General features: G+C 42.6%; 1 protein-coding gene across 1 annotated transcript in view; it reads left to right on the top strand.

Annotated features, from left to right (window-relative positions):
* PLBD1 (phospholipase B domain containing 1) overlaps window positions 1–23,273 on the top strand; it is a 43,505-nt gene that overhangs the window by 18,396 nt on the left and 1,836 nt on the right. The window contains exons 5-10 of the mRNA XM_031444062.2: window positions 1,564–1,704; window positions 2,105–2,249; window positions 18,538–18,738; window positions 18,846–18,986; window positions 21,890–22,075; window positions 22,690–22,796. Of these exons, the coding sequence (XP_031299922.2) occupies window positions 1,564–1,704; window positions 2,105–2,249; window positions 18,538–18,738; window positions 18,846–18,986; window positions 21,890–22,075; window positions 22,690–22,796 (921 nt within the window). The remainder of the gene's footprint in view (window positions 1–1,563; window positions 1,705–2,104; window positions 2,250–18,537; window positions 18,739–18,845; window positions 18,987–21,889; window positions 22,076–22,689; window positions 22,797–23,273) is intronic.

Here is a 23,273-nt window from a genome sequence, read left to right as displayed (position 1 = left end):
ATAAGAAAAAGAATAACCTAGTAGACAAAATTAGATAAAGCATATGAACAGTTCACAAAAGACAAATCCAAAGATTTTTAAACATATACTCAGACATACTCATAATAAAAGAAATGCCAGTATTAACTACAGTGAGATAGTGTTGTTCACCCATCAAATTGGAATTACACTAAATGTTTAATATGTTCTTGAGGCTGTAAGAGAATCATTGAAACAAGCCCTATGAGGACAGTATCTTTTAAAATAGATATTTGGAAATATCTATTAAAATCAAAATTATTTCTAGGAATCTGTCCTACACACAGACTCACACACATTCAAAATGATGTGTCCAAGGTTGATTATTGTAACATTGTTTATAATAACCAAAGATTAGAAGCCACCTGAAAGGCTGTCAGTAAAAATTTGGTTAAAATATCATAATGCATCCATTCACTGAAGTACTATTTAAAAGAACAGGGAAGATTTTTTTCATCCACTATAGAAAGGTCCCAGAGATATTAAGTTAAAGATATTAAGAGAAAAAAATCAAGGTGAAGAGAAGTGTATCTAATACACTAGTGTTCTTATAAAAAAATGATTTATAAGACATTTAAAAAAGTCTGGAGAGATACACGAGAAACCAGTAAAAGTGGTAAACTGAAGACAGGGTGGAACTTGAGCGAACAGAGGACAGGGGTGAGGAGAATTTCTGCTACAGATCTCATGATAATTTTAAACATCTTAAATATTGAATGTGTTACTTACTCAAAAATATGAATGTATTACTTACTCAAAAACAAGGAAAATGTTTATGTAAGTAAATAATCAGGTTGGTTGTTTTTTGCTTTCATTTTTGTTTTTTGGTGAAAACACTCGCTTGTGTTTGTCTTCTCACCACCTTTGTCAGAAAACCAATTTGTTTGCAGGTCTCCAGCCCTGGGTGACTCTGGTGGTTTGAATCTCACTGAAGCAGTGCTCTCTAGTTAATGCAAAGGTTATGGTCAAGTCTGATCATTGCCTCAGGTTTAATGCTGTCAAGGCTCTTTCTCCTGTATTAAACACACAAGCAAAATCGAAGGCATCTTTGTTGAATATTTTTGCTGTAAAGCACGGATTCTCAGCTAAAGATGATTTCCCTCCAGAGGCTATGAAGACATTTTTGGTTGTCAAATCTGGGAGGGTGTGACTGATATCTAGTGGGCAGAGGCCAGGGATGCTGGTAAACATCCCACGATACACAGACCCCTCTGCCTAACAAGAAAGAATTATTTGGCCCAAAATATCACTAGTGCCAAGATTGAAAAAAACCTGCTATAGAGGAATGCAAAGAGTGATCTGTGTGTTTTACTGCCTTAGGACCTACTCCCCAGATCTGTGGGTAACAAGCCAGAATGTCTCATAAACTGTAAAGTAATAAAAAATTATTTTATAAACCACAATACAATCTAGTGTATCTGTTATAGTCGAGACCCTTCACAAAGGAATAATTTAATGGATATCTTACAAGAGGGACCCCAGCAATAGAACATGACAGCTGATTGTCCCAAGTCGATATTAAGTGCCGTCTTTGTCTCTTCCCAGCCCTTAACACTGTTCCAGATTCAGTTCCTGAACGCTGTTGGAGATCTGTTGGACCTGATCCCTTCATTTTCTCCCACAAAGAACTCCAGCCTGAATTTTTCTAAGAGATGGGACATGGGACACTGCTCTGCTCTTATTAAGGTGAGACACACAGCGGCCTTTCTCTTGTTCTGGGCCACATGGGCTTTTTCTGTGTGTCACCCAGGTGTGGCATCTCACCCCTTTGCTGCAGCTCTATGTCAGCTTTAGGGGTCCTCGCTCATAGAAGTTAAGAACTGGAAGGAACTGATGGAGGGCATTGGGTGGGTTCTGCTTCCTTCATCATTTTTCCCTTCCTTATATACCCGCCAGTCCCACCTTCCAGAATCTTTCACTTTGGAAGCAAAAATAGAGTCTGTCTTGTGCACATAAAAGGTTAATTTTCCAGTAGTGAATATAGCAACCCCGTACCTGTGTGAATTGACACACCCCTGTACACTTCCTCCTTCTGTTGTCAGTTATCTGTATCCCTCTGCATCATCCACTATAATTCTGGCTACAGGTTCTTCCTGGATTTGAGAACATCTTTTTTGCTCACTCAAGCTGGTACACGTATGCAGCCATGCTCAGGATATACAAACACTGGGACTTCAACATCATTGATAAAGACACAAGCAGCAGTTTCCTCTCTTTCAGCAGTTACCCAGGTAAGTAAATTTAGAGGGATATCTGAATACTTTGGGTACAATTTCAGGATAAAGCCTTGGTGATTCAGAGTAACAGGAATGGAAGAAGAAATGTTTAGTGATTAGTATACATGAATGAAAGTGATTTTTTTAAAACATTTTTTATTGATTTATAATCATTTTACAATGTTGAATGAAAAGTGATTTTTAGAGTGCTGTTTGAACCTCAAATACTCTTGTTTAATAGAGTGGCATAAACTAAGTTAGTAGAGTTGTCAAAAATTCACTTCAGCAAACGCTAAGTATTTATTAAGTCCAAGGCGCTTTCCTAGGCTCAGCAGTGGAAGTCAAGATGAGCGAGGCAGATCTTGATCTCAGCATCTCCTTGAGGGCCTATCTCCATTTCCCTTTTTTGTGTGATTTCTTTTTTTTTTTTAATTGACGTATAGTTGATTTATCCATTTTTCTTACTCGTTGCAATTTCCACAGCACTTTACCTATCGTGTGGCACCTAGTACTTAATAAATTTTTGCTGAATCAATGGATGAATGAATGTGCAAGCTTTTAGCTCTTACACTAGCAAGATAAGTACAATGCAGATAATAATAGTATTATTGGATACTGTATATGCTACAAAAGAAGTGTAAGAAATGTTGTTTTCAAAACAGGGACAGCTCACATCTGATTGTTGGGGAAAGGAAAAAGAGATTGATGCTTGAGTTGAACCATGAACAATGACTAGAATTTGAACAGGTAGAGGTGGAGGGGAAGGCTTCATAGAGAGGAGATTGCAAACTCCTGTGCCTAAAGGAGACAGGAAGATGATATCGATGAATAAAGGGGTTGGTAGAAGAAAACAGAAGGGGAAACAGTTGTAGTGAACCCGTGGAAAGGGAGTGAACCGCTCAGCCCCACGGACTGTCACCTAGCAGTGTGGAGATCAGTGTTTCCAGATCCTTAGGCTTCTCAGGAGAGAAACATGGATCTAAAAAACAAAACTCACTGTGTGAACCCATGAAAGCATGTCTGCTAGCTGGAATTGCCCCCTGCAACTGCAGGTTTGCAACCTCTGCAGGAAACATCATAAGCAAACGCAAGGGGGAAATTCTTAGCAAGCTTCTAAGTGTCTGGACGTGGATGTGATGTGGACACTTTTGATCTTTAACAACATATATGCAACGTACAGGGTGGTTATACCAATGACCTGCCGTGTCTGTCTTTGTCAGAGTATTTTAGTCAGAATATTATTGCACTTTCTGGTATTATTGTTCCTAATAGTATTAGCACTGGTTAGGAATTCTGACCAGGGAATAATGTGACTTTTTCCATCCTTGTGATCCTTCAAGACTACTTTGATTTCATCTTCATCATAGTTTGCTTAGTTTTAGTATTGAGGGGAACTGAGGACTCCTCTCTCCAAGTTAGACTGTGCTTTGATCCTTTTGTGTTTCTTTAGGCTGAAATTTAAGGACAGCAAGATACTGAGACAGTCAAATATTTGTATTCTTCTTATTTGTGGTAAAATGCAAAGTTCAGATGCTGCCTGAAATCTTTGCTTGGAAACCTTTGAAGAATGGTGGTCTTCCATTGCCTTAACAGTCCTGGATCCCAAAGGTAGTGACAGAGAAGGACATGGAAGGACTGCTGTGAACCTTTTGATCTTTTGACCTTCTAATATTTGCTTATATATCCTTCCAGACTAGACAGCTACAGAGGTAGGCACATAGATAATAGAGATTTCTAGATTAATTAAACTAAGAGAAAACCAAAAAATATCTTTTTCACTCCCAAGATGTTTTTACAGGAGCCAGTGGAGCAATGAGATTCATATTTTCTCCAATCTGGACAACTTTGTTCTCAACAGCAAAAATGAAAAACATGTAGAATCTTATTTATATTACAAAGATTTGTTTGATTAGCGGATCAGCCACATTGGATTCATCCAATAGATATGGAGCTAAGGTTTACCGAGAACTTCATACCGTGTCTGTGTGCTGTTGATCCCAGAGCAAAGCTGAGTTGTTTTTCTTTGATGGAGGAGTGCCATGGTAGAGTGAGTGCATTAGCAACGTGTTGTTAGTTTTATATTCAAAAATGGCAGGACCTGGAGGCTCCCCATGACGTGGACAAGGATGTTAAGAATTGCTGAGTCAGAACAGACAGATCAAATCATGAGATATTTGTGACTTGGCCGAGGCACACATCGAAGATGATGCTAACTAGGATGGCACAGATACCGTTATAGTAAAGATACAGATAATTCGGAAGATTTCGTATGCACCTATCCATCGTTACGGTACATCATGACCCTCCTGCCACAGTCTGTAGAGTGACCATCAAGATGATTGTTATAAAAGGCATTAAAGCTTTGAAACACGATGACTTTTTTTTTGAGATTTCCACAAAGAAAACGGTAGTGCTGGGACAGCTGCTAAACTGTCCTCAACCTGTGAAATACAGCTGCTTTACTTTGGTGAGCCTCAGTTTTCTGATCTGTAAACCGAGGCTAACAAAATGCTCGCTTCATAAAGTTGTAAACTGTGTAATGTATTCATAAATTCTACAATCTTCTGTTAAAACATGCTAGGCAAAGGATTTATGATGAAAAATAGGACAGATGTGGTCCCTATTCTAACAAAATTTACATTCTGGTGAAAAATGGAGACAAATGAAAACAGCAATGATTAAAGTGTGATTTGTGTCATAATAAAGAAGACGACTTTGGGGATGATGCGATCGTTTTTAAGAGAAAGTGAAATTTAAGTTGAGGCACAAAGGACAAGTGTAAATCAGCCAGGCCAATGGGATAACGGATGATGATGGAATGTTCTGTTTTTTCGTATAGATATATTTAATTTAAAAAATTTTAAGAAAAATGCCTGGCCAGGGCTGGGATGAGACAAACAGAAACACTTCAGCATCCAAGGCAGAGGGAAGGCTGTTTGCCTCTTTAGAGAATTGCAGGGGTGTGAAAAAGGAGAGGCAGATCATGGACAAAAGGCAGCATATGTAGAGGCCTATAAGCAAGAAGAAGCGTGCAGAAGGCCAGAAGAAATGAAGGACAATGCAAGGCCATTCAAGTGAAAGTGACAGTAATAGATCTGCATTTTAGAATGAACCGGCCCATGAAAGGAGGACATGAGAGGCTTCCAACAGAACCTGTAGAAGGCTGAGGCAATAATCCGGGCAACTCAGGCCACATGGTGTTTTGCAGATGGTCAATCAATATATGGATGGAAGCCTGCTATTCATCTTCAAGAAGGAAACGAGATGTCCGAAATGACTGGTGAATCTCTATGGCAGATCACGACTTTCCATGTGCTTCCTGTTGTCCTTGCCAGACTCCTGGAGGGGCAATTGCCTAATAAGAATTGTCGGAATTCATTCTCAAAACTGTACTCCAGCATCAGAGAATAGAAGGAACAACAGTGTTCCTTCACAATACATTCGTCGATACGACAAAAGGATTTGCTGACCCCAGCACACCCAGACTTATCTAAGCCAGTCTCATGCTCTGTGCTCACCAGAGGCACAGCTGACTCCATACAAACAGAGGTGGAGGTGGCTATTCAAGGAAACAAATTAGTATAACAACCTCCATCTTAATCTCGAAAGGATTTAAGGTGAGGTCCAAGGTGGCAGAGCAGGAAGATTTCTGAACTCACCTGCTCCCGCAGACACACTGAGTCTACCGCTACACATGGATCACTTCCCTGTGAAAACTAGATGAGCTGCTTCCCATGACACAGAATCAAAGACCGCGTTGTGACAGGTAGGAGAGACACGTGGTCTCGCCAAAGACCTCACCTTACTGTGTGCAGCAGGGATCTCACCGGACAGGTGCTTCCCCGGGAGGAGTGAGGGATTGGCGCCCCGCACCAGGCACCCCGGTCCCTGAGATCTGCACCAGGGGGATGAGCCCCAGAACCGCTGGCTTAGAAAACCAACAAGACTGATATCCAAGGGCTGCAAATTACTGTGGGAAACTGAGATCCCCCAATTAAGGGGCTTGCATGCGGCCTTACTTACCCTGACACCCAGCAAAGAAACAGCAGTTTGCAAAGTGCCTAGACTGTATGTGGAGGAGATTCACCTGCCGATCTAAAGGCAGCGGCTGGAGGGGCGGGGGCGGTGACGTGCTCCCGAAGGCAGAGGCACTGGTGGCAGCTGTCACGGCGCGCTCTACCGAACCTGCTGGCTCAGGGGGGCGAGTTTGGCCGCAGCACCTCCCACTGCTAGCTAAGCAGGCCCAGGCGAGTGGCCGTGGCCGTATCGCACTGCCTTGCTGCAGTCTGCAAGCGTGGGGGGCGGGGGGGAGGTGAGACTCCTCCAACCCCGGCTGGGGCTGAGAGCTGTCTTCCTGAAGCTGGTGAGCGTCCCCCACCCCCTCCACTCTCCAGCTGCCTTGCTAAAGCCAGTAGGCATGTGCAGTCCACAGGGACACCTCTTGATCCCCTGGCCTTGCTGGCCAAGGGCACTGGCATTCCTGAGCTCCACAGGGCTGTAACAATCAGAAAGACAGTTCTTGGCAGGCCACCACCTCAATGGCACCGCACAGACAGCAGGCTGAAGTAAAACCGGTTTATTCCTGTGAAAAAGGCCTATTTACTTGGCTTGGAGCTTCAGCCAAAGGGGCAGGCTTCAGGCTTCCCCCGCCCCCCGCCCACACGTGGGTCCAACAAGATGCCACGAGGAGCTCTGGGGTCGAGCTGTGGGCGGCCATGGTGAGCAGAGCCCTGCTGGCCCTCGGCGTGCCTTGTGCATAGCTGAGCTGACCTTCTGGATTAGGCACGTATGTGGGCCCCTGTCTCACCTGTGGTCTCACCGCAGAGCTGCCTCCCTTCTGCAGCACCCCGGGCAGCAGGGAGGTGACAAGTGAACTTTACTCACTGCGCTCCCCTGCTGGCTCCCGTGACAGTCACCTCACCCTCTGCAGGCTCTGAGCCATGTGTTCAGCAGTCTTTTGAGGGAAGGCAGGCCCTGCCCCCTAAAAGGGCTTTTTAAAACCTCGCTGTTAAACATAAACGGGCCTTTGTAACAGATCTCAGGCCTCCAGGTGGTGAGGTGACTTCCTGCTTTCACAAGTCAGCCTTCAGCTGGATGGATAGTCCTTGCAAAGTTGGAACTGCTCTTCTGGCTCTGCCTGCAGGCGTCTCACCTGTCCTACCCACAGGTGGGGGCTCATCAAAAGTAGGCATGTAGTCAGCTCAGAAAGGGATCGCACTCTGAGATTGCACTGATCACAGCTTAAGTCCAAGAGAAGACGGACAGTGCTGCAAATATGTTGATATGTGTTTCCTCTGTAAAATTCCGAATGTCACTTTAATGACCAGAAAAAGAAGTATCATTCATATTTTTCTTAGTACTGTGCATAAGACTTGCCTTTGTGGCCATCGTTGACAAAGCACGGTAGTGATTTTTGAGAGATTCATTAGAAGCCAGTATTCACAGGTGACGTGATAAGTGTCGCAGAGTCATTAGGTAAAATGGTGCCGAGGAACTGCAGAAGCCAAGAAATCTGTGTTGTTCCAGTACAAGCAGGTTACAAAGCGTCATGGCTTTGTAATCATAGTACTGCTGCCTGTTTCTCATATAGGGAGATACAAAAACTTCCAGGAACAAGGCATTTGGTAATAAAGAATGCAAAGAGATGGTACCTGGACACTTCACAGAGAATCTTCGCATACACTGATTGGACAGTAGACAAATACATTAGTATGCTTCTCAACCCATTATTCTAAATCTTCACTGATAAATCACGATACCTCCCATGGGCCCTGGAATTTTGTCATACACTTCTTAATCAAATTGTTTATATAGGTAGGGGCCCTGGAAAAATTACTTGCCTGAGTCTCTGGACACTCTAAGGATGGTTGTCTTGTATAACTTTGTTCTAGAAGCCATCCATCCTGCACAAGAAGGGCTTTGAATAGCTGTGGTCTGTTTTCCCTAACAGCTGATGAGGCTAAGGAAGATAAAAGCCCTGACAAGCCCTCTGCCAGGACATTGTGTACAGATAACTGCTGATTTTGGCTCAGCAGTCAAGAACCAAGCAGAGGGGAGAGTATAGCTCAGTGGTAAAGCATGTGCGTAGCATGCACAAGGTCTTGGGTTCAATCCCCAGTACCACCACTAAAAAAGTAAATAAATAAATGAATCTAGTTACCTGCCCCCTCAAAAAAAAATTTTAAAAAACAAAGAACCAAGGAAGTAAGACATAGAGAGAAATCCCATAGGGAATGATGGCACTGAAAAGGCAGGCAAGACCACTGCATGAAGACCACAGTGCAAAGATCTTCTTATCATCAAGGAGAGCACAAATAACGAATGTTGGTGAGGATGTGGAGTAAAGGGAACCCTTGTACACTGTTGGTGGGAATGTAAATTGGTGCAGCCACTGTGAAAAACAGTTTGGAGGTTTCTCAAAAACTAAAAATAGAACTACCATATGACTCAGCAATTCCACTCCTGAGTATATATCCAAAAAAACCCCTAAAACCCTAACTCAAAAAGATACATGCTTCGGAACATTCATAGTAGCATTAGTTACAATTGCCAAGATATGGAAGCAACTTAAGTATCCATCAGCAGATGAATGGATAAAGAAGATGTGGTTTTTATATATATACAATGGAATACTACTCAGCCACGAAAAATGAAATTTTGCTATTTGCAGCAATATGGATGGACTTGGAGGGCATTATGCTAAGTGAAATAAGTCAAAGAAAGACAAATACTATATGATATCACTTAGATGTGAAATCTAAAATCTAAAACAACAAACTAGTGAATATAACAAAAAAGAAGCAGACTCACAGATACAGAAAACAAAATAGTGGTTACCAGTCGGGAGAGAGGGCAAAGGGGTGGGGGAGTGGGAGGGACAAATTATTCGTTGTAAGACAGGCTACAAGGATGTATTGTACAACACAGGGAATAGAGCCACTGTTTTGTAGTAACTGTAAGTGGAGTGTGACCTTTAAAAATCATATTAAAAAATAAAATAAAACTTATTCATGTCAAAAAATAGATCTATAGATTTCAATTGCATTGGATCTTTAAATAAATTCAGAGAAAAGCAGCATGTCAGTAATACTGAGTCTTCAATCCACAAATATTGTTTTTCTATTTATTTAAGTCTTTAATTTGAGCAATGTTTTGTAGTTTTTAGTACATGGATCTTACATACTTTTAATTAATTTGAGTCCTAAGTGATTTTTGATACTACTATAAGCAGAATCAATTTTCATTCCTTTTTCCAATTGTTCACTGCTTGTATATATGCATTAGTTATCTATTGCTATGTAACAAATCAGCCCCAAACATTAGTGACTTAAAATAATGATAATTACTTGGTATCTCATGGTTTCTATGAATAAGGAATTTAGATAAGGCTCAGCGAGATGGCTTGTCTCTACTTCACTATATTTGGGGCTTTAGCTAAAGACCCAGACTGAGAGGCTGAGATCTCCGATAACTTATCTGAAGCTGAAGGATATACTTCCAAGTTGACTCACACGATTAAGATGATGCTGGCAAATTGATTTCCTCCACCTGGGCCTCTTCACAGGGCTGCTCAAGTATCCGCAAGACAAAATGCCTGGTTTCCCCCAGACCAAGTGATCCGAAAGAACAAGGCGGAAACAGCACCTCCTACTGTGACCTAGTCTCAGAAGTCACACACTGTCTCCTCCACCACATTCTACTTGTTAGAAGCCTGTGATTAGGATCAGCCCACACTCAAGGAAAGGAAATCAGAGTCTGTCTTTTAAAGGGAAAAATGTCAAGGAATTTGTGGAAATTTAAAAACCACCACAATACAGAAATACTGAGTTTTTTTTTTTATATATATATTTCCTTTTTATCCTGAGAACTTTCTAAATTCATTTATCAGTTCTAATAGCTTTTTTGTAGATATCTTGGGACTTTTCTCGTTGCATAATCAAGCCATCTCTGCATAAAGATGGTTGTACTTCTTCCTTATCTTGTGTGTCTTTGTTTTCTTGCATGAGTGCACTGGACAAGACCTCCAGGACCCCGTAGACTAGAAATGGCAGGGAAATCCTTGCCCAGTTCCTGATCTTAGGGGGAAAGTATTCCGTCTTTCACCATTAAGTATGATGTTAATTTTTGTCGATACCCTTTGTAAAATTTCTGAAGTTAAAAAAGATCCCTTCTCCTCCTACTTTGTTTACTAATATTTTGTTAAGGATTTTTTTCATCTGGTATTCATGAGAAATATTGGCTGTGGTTTCCTTTTCTTGTAATAGTATTGGGGTAAGCCTGTTCATATCATCTGAGTTTGGAATTATTTTCTTCTATGTTTTCTGAAAGAGTTTGTGTAGGGCTAGAATTATTTTTTTCCCTTAAATATCTAAAAGAATTCAGTGATTAAGCCATCTAGATATGGAATTTTATTTGTGGGAAAAATTTTAAACTATGAGTTCAATTTCCTTCATTGATATAGATCTATTCAGCTTTTCTAATTCTTCTTAGGGCAGTTTAGAAATTTTGTGTCTTTCAAGGATTTTGTCCATTGATTCTAATTTAGCATGTTTATTGATATAAAGCTATTTATAACATTTTATTAACCTTTTCATGTCTGTAGGACCTGTAGCTAAGTACCTGTAATCATTTATAATACTCTTTTTCCTTGATCAGTCTAGCTAGAAGTGTATCAATTTTATTGATGTTTTCCAATAACCAGATTTTATTTTTATTGATTTGTTTCCTCTTTGTCCATTTTCCTCTCACATTGGTTTTCATTCTTATCTTTATCATTTTCTTTTTTCTACTTACTTTGCATTTATCAGTGTAGTTTCGTAGACACCCAAGGATATTGGAGAGACTGAGATTTTTTAGAGCTAACTCTCTCTCTGGTTTTCTTGTTTCAGAGGTTTCCTCTAAATTTCTACTTGTTCTTCCAGCTCTGAATTTTGCCCTTTGATAGCCTGTATGAGGTGGGGAGAACCTTCTGTCAAAGTTGAGGCAAATTCATGTCTCTCACCAGGAACAAGTAAATCATGAGGGTAAATCTCTCAGTTCTTTCTGTTTTCACCCCGAGCTCCCTGGCATCTCTCACATTCTTGCACAGTTAATGCTCAAATTTCTCCCTTTAAATTCTCAGCACTGAACTTGGACTTCCAGCCTGAGTCATGATGGCCGCAGTCTTCCACCCTCAGAGCTGGATTAGGGCATGCACTCGAACAAGGGACCCACATATTCATATTCCCAACTAATACCACCCGTGTTCAGGTTTTTCCCTGCCTTTGGTCACTTCCGGGTACCTCCAGCTCATTGTTTTACATGATTTTGTACAGTGTTTATCATTTTTATTTGTGGGAGAAATCATCGCACCTCTCTGTGCTGCCACTGGAATACTCACCCTGGGTGAGCACTGTTATTGCCTTTTGTTTTATTTTTTTTAATGTTTTTACTTTTGGGGGTAGGTAATTAGGTTTAGTTATTTATTTGTTTTTAGAGGAGGTACTGGGGACTGAACCCAGGACCTCGTGCATACTAAGCACGTGCTCTACCACTTGAGCTATACCCTCCCCCCATTACTGCCTTTTAATGCGTTTTACCCAAATGTTTTCCATATTAACAAAAGGTGTCACAAGAGCCCCCCTTAGAAGCCTTCCCTAACCTTCAGGCTGAGTAAGCTGCTGCTCTTTTCAGCTTCCCGGGTGCCCTGGGTGTAATTTCTTCGGCACCCATGTCCCATATTCACATCTCCATCTGCAGGGCCAGCACAGAACCTTCCACATTGCGATCATCGAATAAACGCTTATGGAAGCAAGGAAGGAGGAAAGGGAGGAAGGAAGAAAAGATCATGGGAAGAAAAAAGGAAGGGAGAGAGGCAGACAGATTACAAATGACCCGCTCTGATGTGGACCTGTAGGGACTGAGGGCGAAAAGGAAAAATACAGTGAATGGTGGAGGTGGGGTTGCCTAAAAGATCGTAGTCTCCAACACAACCTCATTGTTTTCTGTCTGTACTGCCCTCCCTTTGATACTCTTGACTTGAAAACAAGAGTCCAGGATGCTCAGGAATTGTTTTCAAGGCATTTCAGATGCAAACCCATATGTTCAGCCCAGGAATTGGACGTTGAAGCTAACTAGTCCTTTGTAGCCACCCTGATTATGAATGACATGAATAGGACCTAACTAGTTTCTTGGGAATTAGGCAGTCCCCGAGTTTTAAGTAAGTTACTTTAAAATGTTTGTGTTTAACTTTGTATTGAAATAAAAAGAAAAAAACTAATATTCATTTAGTTCCTACTTACGTGGCTGGCATTATAACTGACCCCTGTGTGTAGGCATCACACACATTTGGTGTGTATTATGTCATTTTATAAAAACCTAACAAGGAGGGTAGTGTATCTGCCTTTCTCAAATAAAGAAACCAGTTCAGAGAAATTAAATAGCTGGCTCAAAAGCACACTGCTCAGTGGTTGGGGTGCTGGGGCTCAAACACAACATAAACAAGTACATAGTCCCTGTTTCTGTTTTCAGAAATGGTTCGGTTTGTATTTGAGCTGAATGGTTAAAACTAAAAGAGCCACGAACTCAAAGGGCCTCCAGGAATGCCAGGTGGGTGGCCCTTTTGCATGGGAACAAAGCTGGAGCCTATTCAAAGTGCTTTAATTGAGGGTTACAGTAATGACGCCCCTATGGGGCTGGCGGCAGGCTTAGTTATCTGTGCCCGGGGCTCTCTGGGATGCGTTTAATGTGCTTCACCAAGAACGCGTGTGTTCCTGCTCCACATTACACCCAGGCACCCCCTCCCCTCCCTTCCCCACTACATACACGTGCATACCCCTTACACTTAAAATTTCCCGTGGAGCCTGGTAAAAATGCAGACTCCAAAGTGCCATCTATGGGAGTTCTTGCTCAGCTGATCTGGGCTGGTGCATCTGTAACAAGCACCCCAGGTGATTCTAACATACTGGGTCCAAGCCCATCCTTTCGGACTGGTAGCCTTCCTGGTCTGGGTAGCTGTGACTTGGCTCAACTTTCTCCTGTTTGAAGTTCAAATGCTTGAAAGTAGGTGCAGAGGAACATAAAAGAGTAGTCTGAAAGCCTCAAGAAAATTCAGTCAAGTCTCCTTCATAATCCGTAATGTTGTTACTTTCATGGGTTATTAAGTTGCCTCTGTAGTTGTAAACATTTTTTAATGTGGTATAATTACTTCTCTTTATTTTGCATTACCTCTTTTATCTTAGATGCTTTGATCGTAAGGCTGAAATATATACAAACAATCTGTGGCTTAACTCATGCCAAGATTCACGTCTTCTGCCTTTGAAGAGCAGAAGCAAAGGAGGAAAAGAAGAAAAGTAGAACGAGGGCATCTATTCCAAAGGACCGGAGTTAGGCCTTGTAGCACTTCACTTCTGCTTTCCTAGGTACCTTGCTTTTGTTTTGCATTCCTCTTTGGCACCATCCCAGGATGCTGATGACTTCTGCCAGGGCACTCCCATCTTTCCCCACCTAGTAAAGAAGCATCCTGCCTTCTTTCTTGAAATCCCGCCTTATTTTCCATGTTCTTCTTGATGAACTGGTCATAAGGTGATTTTCCCCAACTCCACCCTGTCTAAACATGCAGCTCCCCATGATTCACTCTCTTCCTAATTGCTTCCAATGCGTGTGCTCCATTGTGGGTAAGTGTTGTTGCCATTTGCATGACTACAGATCTGTTCCCCTCAAATTTGTCAGGTGGATATTATAGGCGTGTGTTGACATTCAGTCCTAGATTTGTTCCTGACAATGCTGTTTATTACCTTTAAAGAGCTAAATATTTTTTTCAAATAGCTCATCTAAGCATTCTTTTTGTGATGATCAAATGATAAACAAAATCTATCCTCTGAAAGCAAGGTTTCTGGTGTGTAGTAGGTACACAGTAAATGTTAGTCACCACCACCGTCTCTTTCTTCCTTGTATTTAACAGTTACTTATTGAGCACCTACTATGTGTCAAATCCTTTTCTTGGTGCTGGAGTGAAGAAGACAGAAAAAGTTCCTGCGCTGGTGGAACTGACATGATGTGGGATTAGATGGAAAAGAAAACAGTAAACAAATAAATAATCCAAAGTAAACAAGATGATTTATTATTGAAGAAAAAATTAATTTTGATGTAGATAATAACAGGCTGTTGATTAAATATAAACCCACCTTCTTCATATTTACTCTATGTAATCTTTAAGACACCTGCTAATTCTTTTATGTGGACCACCACAGCTGTCCGGACTCCAGATGTGGGGTTGTGTGCTTGAATACCTAATAGGATGAATCCTCCATTGATCATATTCCTACTGCAGGATTAAGCAGAAATGTGCTTAAAAAAACAAACACCAAAAAACATACTTGATAGAAGAATAGTTACCAGAAGGAGAAGGGGAAATTGATTGGTACCAGTTAGGATCTTTGCAGGAAGGGAAGTAAGTAAATGCCATTCTGGAAAGTAGGAAGACTGGGGCCACTGTGGAGGAGACAAAATAAGCAGCTGTAGGATTTCATGTTCTGGGAGAACAAGGATTCCCTCAAGCTGCCTTTTCTTAGGATGCGGAAGATTCTCCAGCGGCAGACAGTAGCCTTAAAGCAGGGGTTCTGGTGGAGACTCAGAGGAGAGCGGAGGTGGGCGGAGAGGACAGTCTGGGCATGCGCCTTTTGAAGAAGCTCCTGAACGAATTCGGATGCAGTCACTGGGTTGGGAACCACTGCTCGGTCCTTGGGATATGGTAGGTATTTGGCTTAGAGAAATCAGACAGCCCAGCTTCGGTGGGGGCTTTCTTCAGGTCTGTGCTATCGTGGGCCTTCACAGTGCTTGATGAGCGTTCCTTTGCCGGGGCATGTAAGTGGCCAACGTGTTTCTTCTTTAGGTAAAGCTTTCCCCCTCACCTGATTATAGTGATTCAACAGGCTGGTAATTAGAGGTCTTCTTTTATTTTCCAGTAGGTGGCGCCAGAGCACAAGTTTTTGGTTTCCCTTCCCTGCGCTGCCTCTGGTTATTTTTGAAAGCTGGCACTTTCCACCCTCCGCTGCCTCTGTCAGAGGTGTTGCCTGGTGCCCTCACTGTCACTGCTTGTGCCTCCAGGGTTGTTGGTGGCTTGGGGCTGCCGGTGTTGCTTGCAGTGCCACCTGGGGCACCGAGCTGGCAGGTGCCTTCGTTGTGTCCAGAGCCTCCCACGTGGCAGGCTCTGTGCCTCAGGAGGAAGGAGAGGTGGAAGCGGAGCCGTGGTCGCAGGTGTCTCTCCACGCTTGGGGTTGTCAGGCTTGAGGGTGCTGCTGCTGCTGTGCAGGGCCCAGTTCAGTTCCCTGTGGCTGGGGTGGGTGCTGTGGCCGGAGCCCCAGAGTCGCGTGTGCCGCCTCCCCTGCTGTTACCGGGTTCTGCTGGGCTGTGGGCTCCGCCAGCGTGGCCTGGGATCCGGGACTGCCTTCCCTATTCCCCGGGCTCTGCCCCTTCTGTGTCTTCCAGTCCACCCACCTTTACACGACAGATGTGTGGAGCTCTCCAGCACCCTGGCGTGTGGGGATGAGGCACCTTTGTTGAGCTGTGCATGTTTCTCTGGTTGTAGACTGAAGGGCAGAGACAAAGAGAGCGTCTCCCACTCCCATGATGCTAACATCATTCTTCCAAATGCACGCATTTTAAATACACTTGATAGCATAATAAAGGTAAACTTTTCTGGATTGTATTAAGCAATAGATCCAAATGGCATCAGAGGATAAGTGGTCCCTGTTAATTGTTATGATTTAAGTTTTTTTTTTTAAGTCTTGAAATGTGATTTATTAACTGTAAGGGTTCTCTTTAATTTCTTAATTAAGCTTAGCGAGAAACTCACTATGAAATGTTGTTTGCAGGCTGGCTTTCTTACGTGAGTGTTTCACTTCATCCTGATCTAAAATAGCGTGCCTTCCAAAGCTGCTCGGGACAGATAAGAGCAAGAATATAATTTTATGTAGTCAAAGAACATTTATTTCTCTCATAATGGAGTGTTTCAGGATGTCATCCCCTCTCTCTGGGCCTCTTCCTTTTTTTTTTATCTTAAGCTTTAAACTATAGAATTAACTTCCTTGACTAAAGTTTGTTGTAAGCCAATTTCTCTTTGTTCCAAAACTCTGGAATTTTTACATTTTTCCGTCTTCAGTAAAGACTACTCCTTTCCTATGAGTCACTCACGCATATGGAAGAGCACCTGCCCTCTTGTGTCCATAGAGGCTGCTGCAGTTAAGAAGTGAATCAGCAAGTGTATGAGGCCAGACACAGAGCATTCCCTCCCATGGAGATTTTCTACCGGAGAGCTTGCTGAAGGCTGCCAAGCATGGCTGGGAGAGTTCAAACCCTGCAGAGTGACCCTAGCCCAGGAGGTGAATGAACAGTCCTTGCAATTCACCTCGCGCTGTATCGGTCTTGCATCCTATATCTAGGCTGTATCTTCTCAGAGGGGTTGCCTGTTATAATTGCACTCAAGGGTGCCAGCCCTGTAACAAGCTTTGTACTGCTTGGACTGTGCATCCTTTTGTCCTGTCCATGGGTCTCTGTACTGGCCAACTGCAGTCTTGTGGCGGCTCTCATCATGTCACTTTCGCACTCAGGAGTTTCCAGGAGTTAAAATTAGACTGTTGGAGGTGAATGACTTCCCTGAAGTCCCAGGTTATCAGAGGGAGGGAATAAGGAACAGAAGCAAAATGAGAAGTGCCAGATTTGTTGGTGGCAATACAGGGAACTAAAACGCAGGCCTTCTGACTCCCAGTGGATGTTCTGAAGTCTTGTCTTTAGCTCTGGGTGATGCCATTATTTGACCCCACCTATCCCTATCAAGCCTAGAGTAAATACACAATAGCTTGTTTGTTGAGTGAATGAATGAAGACTATCCAACTGTATTTTCTAATGTTTCTTTGCCTCTACTTCCCAAACCGTCCACTCTCCTGTGCTACAGACTACTCCTGCTGTGCACTTTCATTCATATCATTGCTCCCACCTGCAATGCTCACGGCTCTCTACCTGGCCAACACTTATATAAGAATCTAGACTCTGCTCCAGATCCACTTCCTCCATGAAGCTGTCCTCCTCCGGCCTTCATTAAGCCAGAGGAGGCGAGCCATGAGGACTGAGCAGAGGTGTTCAGAGTTAATGGGAAAGCAATGCACCGGATCAAAGACCTGCATTCTAGACCCAGGTCTGCCAGGAGCTGTATGATCCTGGATAGGTCCTCTCCCCTCTGTGAGCCTCATTTTGCTCTTCCCTGCTGTAAAGCATCAGACTACATCGGAGTTGCTCACTGTGTGCTCTAATGAGGTGATAGGAGGTGGTTCCCGAACACGTATTTTTTGCACATTGGTAGAAATGTGTTTGCTGGAATATATTGGTTTGGTGGGGAGAAAAGCCCAAAAACATTAGACCCGCTGTTCCTTGGATATTATGTTTTGTGATAAGGCTAAGTATTTTAAGTTTGAAGAGAGAGTTAATTTAAGGAAAGATACTGAGCAGTACAAGCAGTAAGCAGGTAACGGCAAACATGGCAAGGTGGTATAAAAATGGTGGGAATTCGCGAAGCGTCGGGGGAACCCACCACTCTGGTTCCTTCTAATCTCTCGCTGGGCTCGTCTCTGACGTTAATTGAGCACTGCCCGCTCACCCATCACTGTTAGTCACGGACAATGGTATGTGCTCTCTCATTCATACAGGTGTGTCTGATAGCCTCTGATCTCTGCCACGCTCATCACAGTATAAAGCACAAAACTGGCCTTTAAAAAAAGACCAGTGGTGCCACTGATTGTCCTGCGTTGCCTCCAACATTTGTAACAAGCGTTGACCCAGAGTGTCAATATCCTACTTTCAAAACCATGTTCACTTTTATAAATGTAGCTATTGTTTCTATTTATAAAAATTTTTATAGACTCTGTATAAAATTTGGAAAACATAGAAAAGGGGAAAGAGGAGAAAGAAGGCACCCATATTCTTACGCTCCAACAATGAATCCTGCTAACATCTCCCCCAGTTGTAAGTTCTCCCGCAGAATCCTAGAGAGTGAGGATCTGTTTCTGTTCATCATTTTGGAACCTTGGAATAGTCTTAGTTTAACATATTTTTGTTATCCCAAATCATAAAATCAAAAATTTTCAATGGAGAATCCGGGCAGGGAGGTCCACTGGCACCTCTGTAAGCAGCAGTTAAGTAACTGCGGATAATGACTGAGAATTATAACATACTCTGCAAAACGCATTGTGTATGCAAAGCTCTGTGCTAACAATGATGGTCCCATATTTTGTGTATTTGTATGCTGATTTATATATTTCTGTTTCTGTAGGGTTTTTGGAGTCTCTGGATGACTTTTACATTCTTAACAGTGGTTTGGTATTGCTGCAGACCACTAACAGCGTGTATAATAAGACCCTATTGAAGCAGGTGGTACCCCAGTCTCTCCTGGCCTGGCAGAGAGTCCGGGTGGCCAATATGATGGCAAAAGATGGCAAGCAGTGGGCAGAGATCTTTTCAAAATACAACTCTGGTAAGTGGCTCTGCAGAGTAACTTTTCGGCATGTACGTATATTTAGATTTCGAGTTGACCAGTGAAGCCATGCTCATGCCCTGTCTTCATGTCTCCTGATATTTCAGGCACCTATAACAATCAGTACATGGTCCTGGACCTAAAGAAGGTAAATCTGAACTACGGCCTTGGCAAAGGCACTCTGTACATTGTGGAGCAAATTCCTACATATATAGAATATTCTGAACAGACCGATGTTCTCCGAAGAGGTACTTTCTTCATGCTAGAAAGCTGGAAGTCTTAAGAGTATGTGTGTGTGCGCGTGTATATGGCGGGGACCGAGCGGTGTGTCTGGTGGGGAAAGAAGGATGGGGATGCCATTGCTGGTCACGCTGGGGAAGAATTACCAGGCTCAGCACAATGTGTGAAACCTGCAGCCTCAATCTCTTACTTGACAGTGTACTCTTGTGTGGTAGATTGGGACAAAGCCAGGCATTCATGATCTTATGACTCCTCATGGATCCAGTATTACTTTCTCTCCTGGGTTCGCGGTAAAATGTTTAGTTCAGTTCAGCAAATGTTTCTGGGAGTGCAAGTCTGGCCCAGAGACTGGAAAAACATGGATGCAAAATCCCCAAGCTTTAGGAACTCACAGTCTGGTGGGGAAGCAAGGCACATAAAGCAGCTGCCAGAACCCAGATAAGCGCTGGTGTAGCAGCCCTGGGGGTGAAACTAAAGAAAACCCTGTTGTCAGTAGGAGGGATCGGAGAAGGTGCTTCTGGACGGTGAGAGCATAGCCCAGCACAGGTTCTGGAGTCGCACTGCCTCGGTTTGAATATCTGTTCCTCAAAATCTTATCCATTCTTTCCAAGCCTCACTTCCTTTATCTGTAAAACACAAGTCATGGTACAGGTCACTGATCTGTAATTTTGAAATCTCCAAATCCTAAAACTAAAAGTTGTTTGTTTGCTTGGTTGGTTTTTGTCCTAGCTCCCTGTGCCAGCAAAATAACGACCTGATCTGAACTCACTAGGTAGCAAAAACTAACTTGAACTATTTATAGTCCTTCTTTCCTCTCCTCTGGAGAGACTATTTATACATTAGGCTACAAAAATATCCATATCTTTGATTATGAGGTGCTCCCCACAGAGACTGACACATCGTATATAATTTACACACTCCGTTGCCCGTTCTAAAATCTGGAAAACCCTGGATTCTGAAACACATCTGGCCCCCAAGAGTTTTTGGATGTGGGAGCGTGGACCTTTGCAATTCCACAGGGTTGTCATAATAATTGAGTGAGATAATTCTTGCAAATTCTTGAGCACCTTGCTGACGCAAAGCAAGTACAAGTATCTTGCACTGAACATAGGGCTTTGCACACGCGAGACATCCTCACTGAGTATTTGCTGAGTGAAAGTGAAGAGGATGACTGAGTGGAGGTTTAAAGGCTAGGAAGGGGCTCACCAATTTGGCAAAGGAATAAGGGCAAACAAATGGAGGCACGAAGATGGTGACTGAGAAACGATTAGCTCACGACAGCTGCAGGGCGGGCTGTGACGCGGAGGACAGGTAGTGAGGGACTAATAGCAGCCCTGCGTGTCCTGCTGAGAAGTTTAGCCTTTCTCCTTTAGAAAACTGAAGTTTTTAAAAAGGGAGAACAGACTGGAGGTCACAGAGAAGACAGGAGACTAGTCAGAAAACTATCGGAAGAGATCAGCTGGTAGAGCAGGAGGAACAGAACCAAGATGAGGTGTGCGCCTGGCCATCAGAGCCTGGTCCTCACTTTCCCAGATCCTCGAATCCATTTTGTAACGACCCCCCGGGTGAGCGGTCTTACCCCAGGGAAGCTCACACCAGCTGAATGCACATAATGTGCATAAAACAAAATTAGTGACGGTGGGAACTTCCATTGCCAAGCTGATGAGATGCTACCAGGTAGCAGACCCACCTCCTTTTCTTGTTGGAAAATTGACCTGAGAAGTCAGATCACTAGGCGGTTGCTTGATGAGCATGGCAGTTCGAAACTGAGACCCTAGCTTAGTGTGACTTAGAAGCCTGGTCCATCCAGCTCCTGAGAGCCTGATAATAAGCTCGTGCCTTAAGAGGGAGATGCTTCTTAAAGGGGTCTGGTTACCGAGAGCCTTTTCCTCTAGGGACCGCTGCTGCTTTATAGGATGGTATGTTTAGGTTCTTTGCAATCCCATTCCCAGATCCCATGAAGAAATCTACCCTGGGACTAAAAAAAGTTGGTGCTGATCTGTCTGTAGTCTCTCCCCCCCCCCCCCCCACCTCTGAGTTAGGAAGAACAGAGGTAAATGAGTTAAATTCACTGGGAGTCTACCATATACTTGACATAATTTTTACTTATCTTCTCTTGTTTGATCTTCATATTTCCAGATAAGTTGTATTTTTACCATCCTACTGTAAAGGAAGAAAGGGTCAGAAAGAAACGCGCGATTTGCCCAAATAATTAAGTGATCTCATATAGCTATTATTGTTCACATTTTACAGATGATAAAACTGAGGCACAGAGAGGTTAAATAACTTGTCTAAGGTCACATAGCTCATAAGCGCAGAAAAAGGCTTAACTCCCAAGGCTGCATAACCCAGATACACTACAACAATAAATGTGATTTTAGCCTGTACTTTCAATGTGGTATTTATCCCACCTATGAAGTTTTGAATGAAGCTGAGCCTTTATGAATGTTTAGCGTCAAAGGAGTTAAAACTTTGCTGGAACCTTAAAGATCATCTCCAATCCCCTCACATTATGACCCCCCTTCCCTCCCCCCGCTAAAAAATGAAAAAAAAAAAAAAATGAGGTTAACTGCCTAAGGCCTCGTTGTCCAACCCTGAGCCTAGAATTGAGGTTCTCTTCTGCTTAATAGATTGCTTTACAAATTTGGGGTGAAAAACCAAAGAATTCTGATGCTCTTCTTCCCCAGTGGAATATCCAGAAGCATACAGATTCTGTAACTTGAAAAGGAGCTGTTCTGTACCTTGAAAAGGGTTCACATTCATTATTTTCTATAAATATCATTTTGTAATTAAACAACTGTGCCAATTTTCAGAAGAAACTACCATTAGTAACATTTCATTTGTTTCCTCTCTCTTCTGTCTCCCTCCCTATTGTCACTCCCACCCGTCTTTCCCTTCCTTTGCACATCAGGATATTGGCCCTCCTACAACATTCCCTTCCATGAAAAAATCTACAACTGGAGTGGCTATCCACTGTTAGCCAAGAAGCTGGGTTTGGAATACTCTTACGATCTGTCTTCACGAGCCAAAATCTTCCGGCGTGACCAAGGGGAAGTGACTGATATGGCATCCATGAAATATATCATGCGATACAACAGTACGTAGCACATTTCTCCAGAATCACACTTCAAAACTCCTTTTCTTCCCCATGGATAAAGAATCCATGTAAGTTTATCATCTCTGTACTAGAAGAAATTATAAGAAGTTATTGAATTAAGTATTTAGTATTCAATTGATACTATACATATTTTATACTCAACAAATAGAAATTTGTCTTCCTTTAGAGAAGATGATAGAGAAGAAGATTCTACAGATTCTTTTGAAAAAAAAACATTGTATGTAAAACCCAGACAAAATAACCTGTACAATGTACCTTTTTTTACCCTCCCCTCCCAAACACAGGTGTCCTTCCAAGGACAAAGCAGCTAATAAAACAAAAATTATTCACAAATACTTTATTTTTTGATGAATAGTATCAAAGTCAAATTTGTATTTATTTTGTTGAAAAGAAATTGATGCATATTCATCCTTTATTATCTCTCTTCCACCCACTCCTCACTGTGCAGGGTTCTTGGGAGCAGGCTGGGCCGAGGGGGCCTCTGGGGTACACTCTCTGATTACCTGGGCTTTAACAGGTCCAAAAAGCTTCCTGTGGATAAGTGAACCTCAGGATGGCCCAGACTCACCCTTTGCCCCATCACTGTTTCCTAGACTACATGAAGGAGCCTTACAGTAGGGGTGATCCCTGCAACACCATCTGCTGCCGGCAGGACCTGAGCTCCCGCGACCCGAGTCCTGGAGGTTGCTATGACACCAAGGTAACATGCTATTGGTTTTTAAATTTAACTTCCACCAGCACCTAGGCCTATTCAAAGGCAGAACTGCAGAGATGTTTGTGGCATAAAACACAATAATGTCTCTAAAACATAAACTCAATTCAGAAATCAGCTTTTTCAGAGATTCTGGTGGTAGGTCCCGTTGCCTAACTCCCAGTCTCTGCTCTGCCACTTGATTATAAATCACATAATCTTGTAATGCTTCTGTTTCCTCAACTGAAAAACGGAATAACAGCGCTTGCCTCATAGGGTTGCTATGAAGAATATACATTTAATAGCTATAAAATATTTACAGTACTTAATGGGTTATTTGTAAATGTACACAATTATGATGATGATGGTGGTGGTGATTTTGTTGACGTCTAAAGTTTTACCAGACTGGCCCAAAGTCCAAAGAACATATTATTGAAAGCAGTGTGATTTCACATTAAACAGGAATTGAGTTTACCTGAAGGAACA

This window comes from Camelus dromedarius, chromosome 25, assembly GCF_036321535.1.
Source record: "Camelus dromedarius isolate mCamDro1 chromosome 25, mCamDro1.pat, whole genome shotgun sequence".
NCBI classification, from domain to species: Eukaryota; Metazoa; Chordata; class Mammalia; order Artiodactyla; family Camelidae; genus Camelus; species Camelus dromedarius.
This window is presented reverse-complemented; position numbering and strand designations above follow the sequence as displayed.